Source organism: Balaenoptera acutorostrata, chromosome 10, assembly GCF_949987535.1.
Source record: "Balaenoptera acutorostrata chromosome 10, mBalAcu1.1, whole genome shotgun sequence".
NCBI classification, from domain to species: domain Eukaryota; kingdom Metazoa; phylum Chordata; class Mammalia; order Artiodactyla; family Balaenopteridae; genus Balaenoptera; species Balaenoptera acutorostrata.
The window spans coordinates 83358711-83371473 of NC_080073.1; the positions used below are offsets into that span (position 1 = coordinate 83358711).

A 12763-nucleotide genomic window follows, 5' to 3' on the forward strand; every position below is an offset into this window, starting at 1 on the left:
AGGGGGTGCTGAGGGGCTGGGTTCCTGAATCCTCAGGGGCGCCAATGTGAACAGGAGGGCAGCAGGCTGGGCGTGAGGCACTGGGTCCTGGCGGGTAGAGAGGTGCGTCTCTCTGGGTCTGGCCCTGGCCCCGAGCCAGGCCTGAGTCACGCTGCTAGCACCCTCCTCCTCCCGCTGCCTCCTCCTCCCAGCTCTTCACTCACCTCCGCACTGTGGCCAGCCATCCAGCCGTGGGAGGCCCGCCCTGGTGCTGGCTGCTGCCTGTGGCCTTGGGCAGGCCTCAGTAGAGGGGCCAGGGGCTGCCTGTCCTGCCCGCAGCCTGCCGGGGCCTCCCTCTCCCTCTCGCCACTGGATCCGGCCTAGGTTAATTATAACTCTGACCTAAGTGCCCTGTGACACCCTGCCCCCACGGCCCTGCCTGGAGACCCAGCAACCAGGTAGGGGAGAGGCCTAGAGAGGAGACTTCCTCTGCATGGGGGTGTTAACCGAGGGGTGTGGGGTGTGGTGCTGGGGGAGGAGCCTCAGGCCCTTCCCCTGCAGGTGTAAGTCCCTATTGGTCTGAGAGGCCCTCAGGTTGTCTGGATGATTGAAGGGAGAGGGCGGGGAAGCCAGTTAAGGGGCCAAAGCAGGTGCCCATAGAGACAGAGCCAGGCCTGCCCTGAAATCTCTGCTGCTTCCTGCTCTCTCGAGAGCCTTCTGTTCCCCAGGTCCATGTCTCAGCTATGCTCCCCACGGACGAGCCCCTGTCCCACCTGGGCCCCTCACTGCTGCTGTTGCTGCAGCTGCAGCTACTGCTGCCCCCCGCATCTGCCTTCTTCCCCAATATCTGGAGCCTCCTGGCTGCCCCCGGCTCCGTCACCCACCAGGACCTGACCGAGGAGGCGGCACTCAACGTCACCCTGCAGCTCTTCCTGGAGCAGCCGCCCCCAGGTCGGCCCCCCCTTCGCCTTGAGGACTTCCTGGTGAGCGTCCCTGGGTCCGGTCACATCCCAGGTGGATTCCCCCATTCTGGGGGACTTCTACTACTTGAGGGTCCTGCTTGCCCAGAGAAGGGACCCCACACACACATTCCCTCCTCCCCTCCTGACAGCAACAATACCCAGGAGTCCTGGTCCTGCAATCAGGAGTCCCGCTCCTTAGGAATGACCAGGATTGCCCCTCCCTTGTAGGGCCCAGCACCCTCAATTCCTGCCACATCCAGCCTTGAGTGACAGAGCTGAGGAAATGTAGGCAGTGGTCCGATCCAAGGGGCTTCCCTGGAACCCCTGCCCCCTACCACCCTCCCAGGGCCGCACCCTCCTTGCCGACAACCTCTTTGCCGCCTACTTTGGACCTGGGTCTCCTTCCCGGCGGTTCCGAGCAGCCTTAGGAGAGGTGTCTCGTGCCAATGCCGCCCAGGACTTCCTGCCGACTTCCAGGAATGACCCTGACTTGCACTTTGATGCCGAGCGGCTGGGCCAGGGGCGCACACGCCTGGTGGGAGCTCTAGGGGAGACTGTGGTGGCAGCCAGAGCCCTTGACCACACCCTGGCCCGCCAGCGCCTCGGGGCTGCGCTTCATGCCTTGCAGGTGAGGACAGAGTTGGGGGGATCACGGTCAGAGGGGTCTTCGTTTCCAGTCTTCCTGTCTCCCGAATGGTGCCTCCTTAGCCATGCCTCCCCCTACTCTAGAAGGGGCTGGGGCGCTGCTTGCCAAGGCCCTGGGGCTATTCCCTAGTCCCCACCTCCAAACTGGCAGCTTCCTGTGGGAACAGCCGGGAGGCATTGGTGGCTGGAGCAGGTGAGTGAGAGAGGGCGGTGCTGAGGTCAAGAGGTGGGCTGTGCAGGCCACTGAAAAGCCTCTGGCTGGGCTCTGAGTGAGATGGGAAGAAACGTGGGAGGCTCCCACTTCGGCAAAGTTCTATTCTGGGCAAGGGAGAGAGCAGTGGAGGGGACTTGGGGTGTCTGAAGGAGTAGCAGGGTGGGAGGAGGCTTTCAGGCTGGGGAACTGGGAGGAGGGGGGAGTTAGGGCTGGAGACTGTGAGAACAGTGAGCTAGTGCTTCTTCCCCTTCTCCTTTCTCTTGGGACCAGGATTTCTACAGTCACAGCAACTGGGTGGAACTGGGGAAGCAGCAGCCACACCCTCACCTCCTCTGGCCAAGGCAGGGACTGCGGAACCTGGCACAAGGTACGGCCAGGACCCCACTGGTAAGGGTGAGCCCACAGAGCCGCCTCTCAGCCCATCCAGCCACCACCTCACATCCTGGGGTCAAATAGGATGCGACATGGCTTCATCTCTGGAACCACCTGTGCGGTCCCTCGGTTCAGCCAAAGGCCAGTCAGCTGCTTCCCCAAGGTCACGCAGCAGAGGACAGAGCCAGGACCAGATCTGCAGACGTCAGGGAGTTCTCTGTCTTCCACGCGGCTGCCTCCCCCCGCTGGATCACACGGGGCTTTCTCTCTCAGTCCCCTCATCCTTCCGACTGAACTGTGACCCGGAAGCTGCCTCCTGTCTAGTACAGGTTCACTTCCTGTCCACAGCTCACAGAGGGCACACTCCCGTAGGATTGGTCCCCCCCACACTTTCGGGTTTTCTAGCACAGTCCCAGTCTCAAATATTAAGTCTCATTGCCAGCCATGAGCTCCAGGTTTTAGTTCAGAAAGCCTGGAAGGGTACCTGCAAAGGGTACCTATGGGCTTTCGCCTTGCTCCAGTCGAGAGGAAAAGCTAAAGAAGTTTGGGTGGACAGGGATAAAGGTCAGGGGCAGCAGAATCTTGGGTGCTAGACCCTTGCCCTCTCTTCCCAGTGGGCGATCCTACCTGCTCCGACTGTGAGGAGTTGAGCTGCCCTGGGAATTTGCTGGGCTTCACACTCCTCACCTCTGGCTACTTTGGAACTCATCCCTCCAAACCTCCAGGTACCAGACAGGAAAGCCCCCAGAAGTAAGGGGAGAAAGTCACTTCCTCTCCCCTGACCCTCTCCCTAGGGACCTCAGTCCTGTAGCCCTTGTCCTATTTCCTATGGCATCACTTCTTGGAAGAAGGAGAGGATGCTGGGAGGGGGGCGGGTGGAGGAAGGTCCACTGAGGTGGCCATGATTGTTGGGGTGGTGGGAGCAGCTTCTTACACTGCTGATAAGACTTCAGTGCCCGAGGGCAGCTTTTGGGGACTAACCGGAGGGATCAGGGGATCCACCATGTGCTGTGGTAACTAATCATTCCAGATTTACTCCAGATTTGCCCTCTACAAAGTATCATAATTTTCTGCTTATCCTTTGCTGAGGAGTGAGAGGGTCAGGGCAGGTCAGAGAGGGCCTCGTTTTATTAGGAGGCAGTGGGTTTTTTACCTCCACCCTCCAGATCCCTTTCCCCAACCCAGGGAAATGTAGCCATGGGGGCCATTTTGACCAGAGCAGCTCCCAGCCACCACGGGGAGGCATCAACAAGGATAGCACATCCCCAGGCTTCTCCCCCCACCACATGCTGCACCTCCAGGCTGCAAAACTGGCCCTTCTGGCCTCCATCCAGGCCTTCAGCCTCCTACGAAGCCGCCTGGGAGACAGGGGTTTCTCCAGGTGAGTGGCCTCCTGGGGATGGGCTCCTTAATAGGTAGGTGCTCCAGAGTTGAGAAACCAGGGGCTGGGGACAAGTGCGCAGACCCTTCACTGTACCTCTGGCCTGCTTCCCAGGCTGCTGGACATCACCCCAGCCTCCAGCCTGAGCTTCGTCCTGGATACCACAGGCAGTATGGGCGAGGAGATCAACGCTGCCAAAATCCAGGCTCGCCACATTGTGGAGCAGCGACGGGGTGGCCCCATGGAGCCCACCCACTATGTCCTGGTGCCTTTCCATGACCCAGGTAACTGGGGTCTGGCTGGAATAGTGGAGGGAAGTCCAGGGCAAGGGGTAAATGCCGCTGGTAGGGAAGTGGGCCTAATGGCTTCACTTCCATAATAAAATGGAGGCACTTCCTAGGGTCCTGAGTGAGTCTTTACTGGTACTTGTGTGCATATAGGAAACAATCAGCCACTTCTTCCACTGCTTCCAACATGACAGCACTTTCCATATGAGTTTAATCATTATGGGTGCTTAGGCAGGTAGCCTCTGCTTTCTTAGGCTTCCATTCTAATAAGTCATTTTCAGTTCTCTCCATTTCCTGTAGACAGAGGTTGGGATGAAGATGGTGGGGGGTTGGTGGGCCCAGGCCTCTGTGAAATGTCTAAGACAGCTAGTTACATCATATTCCTTTCCCCGCTAAATAGAAGTCAGATCATCTGGCCTGGGTTGACCAGCACTTACTGTGTGTACTTAGGCTGATTGTTTAACCTCTCTTTCCTCAATTTCATCATCCATAAAATGGATTAGTACTTGCCTTATCCTACCTATCTCCCAGGGTAGAAATGATCATCAAATAAAATTTGGATTGAGAATTCCCTAAGGGCAGGGTTTGAGTCTGATCTGCCTATATAAATCTCATAGTAGCTGACATTCAAAAGGGGTTTATCACATATTTGATAAAGGTACGAGTAAGTGAATAATTAAGAATTTAGCACTTATTATGTGTCAAAGCACTATTCTAAGATTTACAAAATCAACTCATTTAATCATCCCAATAACCCTCTCTGAGGTAAGTACTATTATTTCTCTCTCTTCTGTGAGGAAACTGAGGACCCAGTTTTTTGTTGTTGTTGTTTTTTAGTTGAAGTATAGTTGATTTACAATGTTTCAGGTGTACAGCAAAGTGATTCAGTTATATATATTCTTTTTCAGTTTCTTTTCCATTATAAGTTATTACAAGATATTGAGTATAGTTCCCTGTGCTATACAGTAGGTCCTTGTTGGTTATCTATGTTGGCTTTTTTTTTTTTTTTTTTTTTTGGCTGCGTTGGGTCTTTGTTGCTGTGCGCGGGCTTTCTCTAGTTGCGGCGAGTGGGGACTACTCTTCATTGCAGTGTGTGGGCTTCTCATTGCGGTGGCTTCTCTTTGTTGCGGAGCACGGGCTCTAGGTGCGCGGGCTTCAGTAGTTGTGGCGCGTGGGCTCAGTAGATGTGGCTCGCGGGCTCTAGAGTACAGGCTCAGTAGTTTTGGCGTACGGGCTTAGTTGCTCGGCGGCATGTGGGATCTTCCCGGACCAGGGGTCGAACCCGTGTCCCCTGCATTGGAAGGCAGATTCTTAACCACTGAGCCACCAGGGAATTCCCCCCAGTTGTTTTTTTTGTTTGTTTGTTTTTTATATGTTTTCCAGTCACTCTGTACTTTTTTTTTTTTAATTAATTTATTTATTTTTTGGCTGTGTTGGGTCTTCGTTTCTGTGTGAGGGCTTTCTCTAGTTGTGGCAAGCGGGGGCCACTCTTCATCGCGGTGCGCGGGACTCTCACTTCCACGGCCTGTCTTGTTGCAGAGCACAGGCTCCAGATGCGCAGGCTCAGTAATCGTGGTTCACGGGCCCAGTTGCTCTGCGGCATGTGGGATCTTCCCAGACCAGGGCTCGAACCCGTGTCCCCTGCATTAGCAGGCAGATTCTCAACCACTGCACCACCAGGGAAGCCCCCCCCCCAGTTGTTTTTTATACTTACACATATACCCAAAAAGGCCCACTCAGGACCACAGGAAGTGCCACCATTTTGTGAGGAAATGAGGTCCACTTTCCCACCAGAGGTACCTAGCCTCTGCCTTGTTCTACCTTGTCAGTATAAATATAAAGGAATATTGTTATCTCAATACTTGTCCACCCAAGGAGCACAGCGGGGCCTCTTGACTGGGGAGATGCCCGTGGGTGGGAATGAGGGGAGCCCTCCTCTCACTTATCTCAATCTCCTTTCTCCTTTCCCAGGGTTTGGCCCCGTCTTTACAACCAGTGACCCTGACAGCTTCTGGCAACAACTCAATGAGATACATGCCTTGGGAGGTGGAGATGAGCCCGAGATGTGCCTGTCAGCCCTGGAGGTCTGCCCTCCCCACCCCTTCTCTTCTTCTCCCCCCACCCCTTTCCAGGCCCCACCATCAAGGGAACTAGAGCTTCCCTGGGACCTCATCCCTCCACCCCATCTTCAGAACCTAGTCCCATTCGCTTCACTCCAGGTTCCAGGGCCGTATTGCCTTCTACTCTGCCCTCCCTTGCTCTGCCCATTCCCCTACTCCCGCCATTTTTAAAAAAATTTATTTGGTTGCACCAGGTCTTAGTTGCGGCAGGCGGGCTCCTTAGTTGCGGCTCATGGGCTCCTTAGTTGCGGCAGGCGGGCTCCTTAGTTGTGGCATGTGAACTCTTTGTTGCAGCATGCGTGTGAGATCTAGTTCCCTGACCAGGGATTGAACCCCGGCCCCCTGCATTGGGAACGTGGAGTCTTATCCACTGTGCCACCAGGCAAGTCCCACTGCTGCCATTTTTTAACACCAGTTTTTTCCCTCCCCTGCCAGCTGGCCCTGCTGCACACACCTCCACTCTCAGACATCTTCGTCTTCACTGACGCCTCCCCCAAGGATGCTTTTCTCACCAACCGGGTGGAATCACTGACTCAGGAGCGGCGTTGCAGAGTAAGCATAGCTGGTGGGAGACTCAATGTTAGCCACCCAGGGATGTGGGAAACTGCAGGACAACTCTCATTACAAGGGTCACACTCACACTAGGGTGGTTAAACCAGACTTGGCTTGGGGGTGGGAGAAGTGGACCATGAGTATAACATTTCCAGATCCCTTTAACAATACTAAAGAGTGGGAGGCCCTACCCTTAATGATGCTGAATTCTTATATGAATCTGCCCCCAATAAAACGTTTGAAGAACTGGAGATTTGGTTGCCAAAAATCCACTATGTGGATGACGTATGGTGACAGTTACAGGGAATGGCAACTTCTAATTGAAGCCCAGGGGTTGCGTCATTGGGAGACCCTGCTGTAGCAGCCAGAGGGTAGACAGAGAATTTACCACCAATCATCAGCTCTGTAGAAAGCTTGAGCACAGGAGATCCTTATTTACAATGGTAGATGGCAAATGGAAACTTCAAGTACTGGCCTTTCTTCCGGGCACAGGTCACATTCCTGGTGACTGAAGACCCATCTAGGGTTCAGGGCCGACCTCGGCGTGAGGTCTTGTCCCCTCTGCGTTTTGAGCCATATGAAGCAGTGGCGCTGGCCTCAGGAGGAGAGGTGATCTTCACCAAAGACCAGTACATTCGGGATGTGGCAGCCATTGTTGCGGACAGCATAGCTGACCTGGTAAGTGTGGGGGCTCAGCTCAGAACTGAGGGGATGATGGTGACACTGCATTTCTCTTTCTTGTAGGAGAAAGCAAATGGCTCCCATTGCTGAGTTGCCATTCTAGGCAGAGGGTGGGAAAGGAAGTTTCTCCCCCTCTGAGATCCACAGCTACCCACCTTCTACACTGCTCCTTCCATATTAGTACTACCACCCCCAGTCTTGGCCTCCAGTATTCTGTCTTCGCGGCTACTCTAGGAAGTCCTGCCATCTTTTAAGGGGGGCAAGAAGTGGTTGCCTCATCCTTAATTCCTTGCCTCCAACTTTGTCATTGATCATAGCTTCATCCCTGGTCCTTCCTCTCTCACTGGTATCCCATGTGTTACTTAGTTTTTTTCTGTCTCTACCTTTCTTTCTCCTGTCTTTGTTCCCACCTCATTCCATGCCTTATCTTCTCCCCCATTTTTTGGTCCTGCCCCCTCAAGGTGACCCTTCCCCTGGAGCCTCCTGTTGTGGTGCCTGAGAGGCCACTTGTGTTCAGTGTGGATGGGCTGCTCCAGAGGGTCACAGTCCGGATCCATGGGGAGGTCAGCAGCTTCTGGATCAGAAACCCTTCAGGTACTTCCATGTGTGTGTCTCAAGGCAGAGGCAAGAATGGAGACTGGTGAATGAGGGGTAATGTACTAAGGGAAAGGAATTCTCCTGTGACAATCTCTTGCCCCCAATACCCATCCAGGGGTCTCCCAGGGCCAGGAGGAAGGTGAGGGGCCTCTAGGTCATACTCGCCGCTTTGGGCAGTTCTGGATGGTGAGCATGAATGACCCCCTGCAGACAGGAACCTGGGAGATCCAGGTCACAGCCAAGGGTACCTCCCGGGTGAGAGTGCAAGGTAAGGAGGGAGATATTCCTGGGAAAGGAAGGGGAGACTGCAGAGCTCAGAGAGCAATATCAGTCACGTTCATCTCTGGAAGGTCTCTGACTGCCTTCGCCCTCCCTCAGCCCAGACCTCCCTGGACTTCCTCTTCCACTTTGGGATCCCCAGGGAGGATGGACCCCACCCTGGCCTCTACCCCCTGACTCAACCAGTTGCAGGTACATCTGTCCCCACCCCTAACTTGTTTTGTGTATATATATATATTATATATATAGCTTTTCATTGAGTTATAACATTTAATAAGGTGCACTAAACTTCAGTGTACAGCTGGGTGGATTTTATATAATAAAAAATAACCGTCACTCAGTTCAAGCTATAGAACATTTCCAGCATCCCAGCACTCCCTCCTGGCCCTCCCCATCAATACCCATAGAGGTAACCCCTTTTCCCCATCCATACCCCCCAGAGCTAACCCCTATTCAAAGCCGTTCATGCTTTTCTCCCTGTCTCCAAACCTCACGCAGACCACTGTTCTTTCCTCCCCTCCCCTGTCCCAGGTCTCCAGACCCAGCTGTTGGTAGAAGTGACAGGGCTGGGCTCCAGAGGAAACCCTGGAGATCCTCTGCCGCATTTCTCCCACGTCGTCCTTCGAGGTGTCCCGCACGGTGCCGAGCTGGGCCGGGTGCCTTTGGAGCCCATGGGACCCCGGGAGCGAGGTCTCCTCACTGCCTCGCTACCGCCCACGCTTCTGTCCACCGCGGGACCCTTCTCTCTGGAGCTGATTGGCCAGGACGGAGTGGGGCAGGGCCTGCACCGGGCGGCCCCCCAGCCCTGTGCTGTAGTTCCTGTCCTTCTGGAGGTGAGATGCCAGCGGAAGGTGCGGCTGCGGCTGGAGAGAACAGGGCCTGCTGCTCCTCCCCTGACCGGCCCTCCTCCGCAGCTCAGTGGTCCCCCGGGTTTCCTGGCGCCGGGCACCAAGGCCCTGCTCAGCCTCCGCATCGCCAGCTTCTCGGGCCCTCAGGATCTCGATCTTAGGACATATGTCAACCCCAGCTTCGCTCTCACCTCCAACCTCTCCAGGTGAAGCCCCTGAAACCTCCTGCTCCCTTCTTGTCCCATCTTTCTATTCGCAGGGCATGGGATCTGGTACTCGCTCCTCTGGCCCTTTCAAATTGGCGCTCAGATTCCTCGCTCCCCTCCCAGCCTGCGCTTGGCTCCACCCCTTGGCTCTCAGCTATTCGGAGCCTGCGGCTTCAGCCGGACTTCTACATCCACTCCCCAGGGTTCGCCTGGAACAGAACGAGTCCGCCTGGGGGTGCCTGTGGCTGAAGGTACCAGACACAGCCGCCTCAGACTCCGTGGTGATGGTGACTGTGACCGCGACGGATCGAGAAGCCAGCACAGTGCCCCCGACCCATGCCTTCCTCCGGCTCCTGGTGCTGGGCCCCGCCCCGCAGGTGAGGTGCCCCCACTTTCCACTGCACGATAGGCAGGGTGAGGGGAGGGCGGTGCAGGCTTATTTGGGTGCAGCCACCCTGACAGCCTCTCCCTCTTCTCCCCAGGACCAGCTCCCTGCCCCTGTCCACTCAACTGACCCTGTCCTCACAACCACCAGCCCTGCCTTTCATCTTTCCACTTTGGTGACTCCGGGCAGGGCTGGGGGAGGGCTGGTGAGCAACCCCTGGTGGGGCACAGTTGGAGCAGTGCTGCTCCTGCTAGGCCTGGCCTCCTGGTGACACAACAGCCCCTAGAGGGATGGGTCTCTGGCACTGTTTGCCATCTTGCCCCATTGGTAAGAAGGTAACATGGGCCTCTGGACCCTACCTCTCCCAGGTGGGATGGAGGTTTTCCTTCTCATGCACTTGTCCCTTTCCAAGATTGGGATAGAGGGCAATGGATTTTCCCACAATGCACTTTCCCTAACCCTTGTGGGTAACAAACCAGACTCATTTTTGGAGAAAGTTGCTTTCTATTTCTCTGTAGCGTCTTTTTTTTTTTTTTGGCTGCGTTGGGTCTTTGTTGCTGAGCACGGGCTTTCTCTAGTTGCGGCGAGCGGGGGCTACTCTTCGTTGTGGTGCATGGGCTTCTCATTGCGGTGGCTTCTCTTGTTGCGGAGCATGGGCTCTAGGCGCGCGGGCTTCAGTAGTTGTGGCTTGTGGGCTCTAGAGCACAGGCTCAGTAGTTGTGGCACACGGGCTTAGTTGCTCTGCGGCATGTGGGATCTTCCCGAACCAGGGCTCGAACCCATGTCCCCTGCATTGGCAGGTGGATTCTTAACCACTGCGCCACCAGGGAAGCCCTCTGTAGCATCTTTATTTCACTACTTATTCATGCTCTCCCAAGCTCAGGTAGAGGGGAAGATACATGGGGCAGTGACTAAGATTGTAAGTGGGGAGGAGGGTACCCCACCTCCTACCGAAAAGTGTTATTTATAGAATTGCTTTTATTGAAATTCTGGAGACGCTTCTATTTTATTTTTGAAATTCTGGAGATGCTTATATTTTATTTTTGTATTTAAAGTTGAAGGACAGTGCCAATAAACATGTCTTCTCCCCAGAGAGATTTCAAAGAAAGATCACTTATGCACATCATATAGGGAAGAGTGAGAGCGTAAGATACCAAAAAGATGAAATGGAAGTTTTCAGGAGTGGAGAAGAAACTTCACACCAAGATGTCTGGATTTCAGTTGACCCGCCACCTGGAGCCATTTAGCTATTGAGTCAAGAAGCAGAATAAGGAGCTGGGGGTTCTGACTCAGCCTTGCCAGCACAACTGAGGGGAACCAGAGGAGACCTTAGACACGGGTAGGGCCCCTCCGTCCACTGGGGCACCCTGGCTGAGCCATCTCCCCCTTTGGCTGAGTGACTCCTTTCTGCTGCCTTGACACCACCTGGAGAAGAGGAGGGAGACAGCCTGGGTGTCTGTGCCCTCCCTCCCACTGAGGGCCAGGGCTTCCGCCCTCCCCCCACTCCTCTACTGCTTACATGTTGCTGCCACACGTTCTGCTTCCTTGGCCTTCCCTTCCAGTCCTGGGTGGCGCAGGAACTAGCTTTGTTCAGGGGATGCGGGGAGAACTGGGCGGGGTGGGGGGGGGAATTCGCTGTTGTGTTAGACCAGTGCTGACCCCAAGTCCCCTCTTTACCCTCACTTCCCAAGAGTAAACTAAAAACAATAAACTCACCTTCCCCTGAATCAGGTTCTGCAAACAGATGTTCACCTTTTGAATATGGGCTAACTGGGGGCCACCAGGCTCTGAGTGTAAATCTGTTGGAAAATTCTAAAAGGAGGAGTTAGAGGCAGACAACGTGGTGAAAACTCGAGTACTGTCTCCCACTCTTCTCCTATCACCACAGGTCATTCCTCTCCTCCATCTGGATCCCCTCATCCCAATTCCCTGCCAGGCAGGTGGGAAATTCCAGTACTCTCCACTCCATTTCTTTAATAGTCCAGTTCCTCCAACCCCCTCACATAGCATAGTACCCGCTTTCTCTATTTGGATCCTCCCTGTCCATCCCTGACTCACTGGAACAATCCAGACCACTCCCCCATCTCCATGGAGTGAGCCAAATTGTGTCCCTCTGAATGGAATGCAGACCAGCCTCCTCTAGGCCCAACAATGAACCGACCTAACACTTGGTGGCATCCTGTCATTACAATGCTGCTTCCAACTGATGATCCCTCTCCATTAACTCCTGCCTTTCCAGGATGGTGTCGGGCTGTGTCCACATGTCCCTGCTACCCCTGCCCCCACATACCGTGGGTCAGCCCCATACCTCACCAAGGGCCCCCAGATATAGCTGCTGTTGCTGGGCCTCCCTCAGACGGCCCTCATACCAGGCCTGGCTATGCTCCAGCAGCTCCAGCCCCTGCCACAGGGCATCCTGTTCCCGCTCCAGAGCCTGCATCCTCTGCAGCTGAAAAAGGCAAGAAGCAGAGGCTGACTCACTCCACAGCAGGGTTCTGGGCCATGCATGGCCCTTACTCTTAACCCCTGGTTCAGTTCACTATCTGGTCACTGAGTGTGAGCCCAGACTGGCCACTGAGGACCTGGAGGGCGAGGGAAAGCAAGGGGCTGAACTTACGAGTCCTCAAAATTGAGTGGAATTGCAGCAGACTGATCTAGGGAGAGGGGCTTCCCCGGGACCTCTTGCGGGACTGATACTCACCCAGAGGAAGAAGCGCTGGGCCCCTGGGTCTTGGCGGCTTGTCTCCAGTGGCAGCAGCAGAACCGTGTAGGGGGCCTGCACCAGGGGCAGCCCACCAGGACCCCGGCTCCCCATGGCTCTGAGGTGGGAAGGGTGGAGCCACACCCACTGGTGCAGGGCTGGTCCCTCCCTTTCCCCCAGCCTTGCACCGGTCCTGCCTAGTCTTTCAGCCTCCCAGAGCCCTTCCTGCTGGGTCTGTCTCAGGCTGAGGTGTTCCTACTTTGAGGGGAAAGAACATCTCCCTTGGGCTCCTGTCTTCCCTCTCATCTGTTTTTGTAGGGTCTGTTGAAGTGGTTGGTTCTCATAAAGTCCCCCTGGGTAGAAACCGAGGGCCTCCCTCCAGCAGTGATACTTTATTTTTAATGAGGCAGGGCAGGTCCTTCTGTGGCCTGCTGCTTCCTATTTCATCTCTTTCCTACTCTCTTGTTTTGTTTTGGCTCGTCTAAGGAAACAATAACTTTCTCCAAAATAAACTTTATTACTAACATGAAACAAAATTTTCAGGGAAACTGAGA

The 12763-nt window shown here is 55.0% G+C and overlaps 2 protein-coding genes across 6 annotated transcripts; one reads left to right on the forward strand and one right to left on the reverse strand.

Moving 5' to 3' along the window:
* The first annotated feature begins 63 nt into the window (after positions 1 to 63).
* Positions 64 to 10685, forward strand: VWA7 (von Willebrand factor A domain containing 7). 5 transcript variants are annotated; one of them, XR_452137.3, is made up of 18 exons: positions 64 to 437; positions 691 to 962; positions 1288 to 1569; positions 2071 to 2167; positions 2787 to 2897; positions 3358 to 3553; positions 3668 to 3837; positions 5812 to 5924; positions 6396 to 6512; positions 7005 to 7190; positions 7655 to 7787; positions 7906 to 8058; positions 8169 to 8261; positions 8601 to 8902; positions 8984 to 9123; positions 9326 to 9500; positions 9606 to 9835; positions 10601 to 10679. XR_452137.3 is itself a non-coding variant. In XM_007193966.3 (18 exons), exons 2-18 carry the CDS (start codon positions 723 to 725, stop codon positions 10637 to 10639), a joined length of 2655 nt encoding a protein of 884 aa, XP_007194028.1. In that variant the 5' UTR covers positions 64 to 437; positions 691 to 722; the 3' UTR covers positions 10640 to 10685. The 5 variants fall into 5 exon arrangements, 4 of the variants coding, with proteins under 4 accessions (XP_007194028.1, XP_007194026.1, XP_007194027.1 ...); XM_007193966.3 differs by having other exon boundaries at positions 9606 to 9713; positions 10601 to 10685; XM_007193964.3 differs by lacking the exon at positions 10601 to 10679 and having other exon boundaries at positions 9606 to 10550.
* Positions 10686 to 10805: 120 nt separating this feature from the next.
* On the reverse strand, positions 10806 to 12332 carry SAPCD1 (suppressor APC domain containing 1). Its single transcript, XM_007193963.3, has 5 exons — positions 12210 to 12332; positions 11817 to 11957; positions 11225 to 11320; positions 11028 to 11117; positions 10806 to 10933 (listed from the first exon to the last, which is right to left on the reverse strand). The coding sequence occupies exons 1-5, from the start codon at positions 12321 to 12323 to the stop codon at positions 10838 to 10840; spliced, it is 537 nt and encodes a 178-aa protein (XP_007194025.1). The 5' UTR covers positions 12324 to 12332; the 3' UTR covers positions 10806 to 10837.
* Positions 12333 to 12763: the final 431 nt, after the last annotated feature.

What these genes read in the sequence shown, in the direction of transcription:
- VWA7 (XM_007193964.3), top strand. Translation starts at nt 723, where the DNA reads ATGCTCCCCACGGACGAGCCCCTGTCCCACCTGGGCCCCTCACTGCTG. An exon ending in ACTGCGGAACCTGGCACAAG is followed by an intron (nt 2,168 to 2,786) that starts GTACGGCCAGGA and finishes CTCTCTTCCCAG; the next exon opens with TGGGCGATCCTACCTGCTCC. An exon ending in GGAGACAGGGGTTTCTCCAG is followed by an intron (nt 3,554 to 3,667) that starts GTGAGTGGCCTC and finishes CCTGCTTCCCAG; the next exon opens with GCTGCTGGACATCACCCCAG.
- SAPCD1 (XM_007193963.3), bottom strand. Translation starts at nt 12,323, where the DNA reads ATGGGGAGCCGGGGTCCTGGTGGGCTGCCCCTGGTGCAGGCCCCCTAC. An exon ending in ATCTGGGGGCCCTTGGTGAG is followed by an intron (nt 11,321 to 11,816) that starts GTATGGGGCTGA and finishes TCCTCCTTTTAG; the next exon opens with AATTTTCCAACAGATTTACA. An exon ending in AGAACGTGTGGCAGCAACAT is followed by an intron (nt 10,934 to 11,027) that starts GTAAGCAGTAGA and finishes CCTCTTCTCCAG; the next exon opens with GTGGTGTCAAGGCAGCAGAA.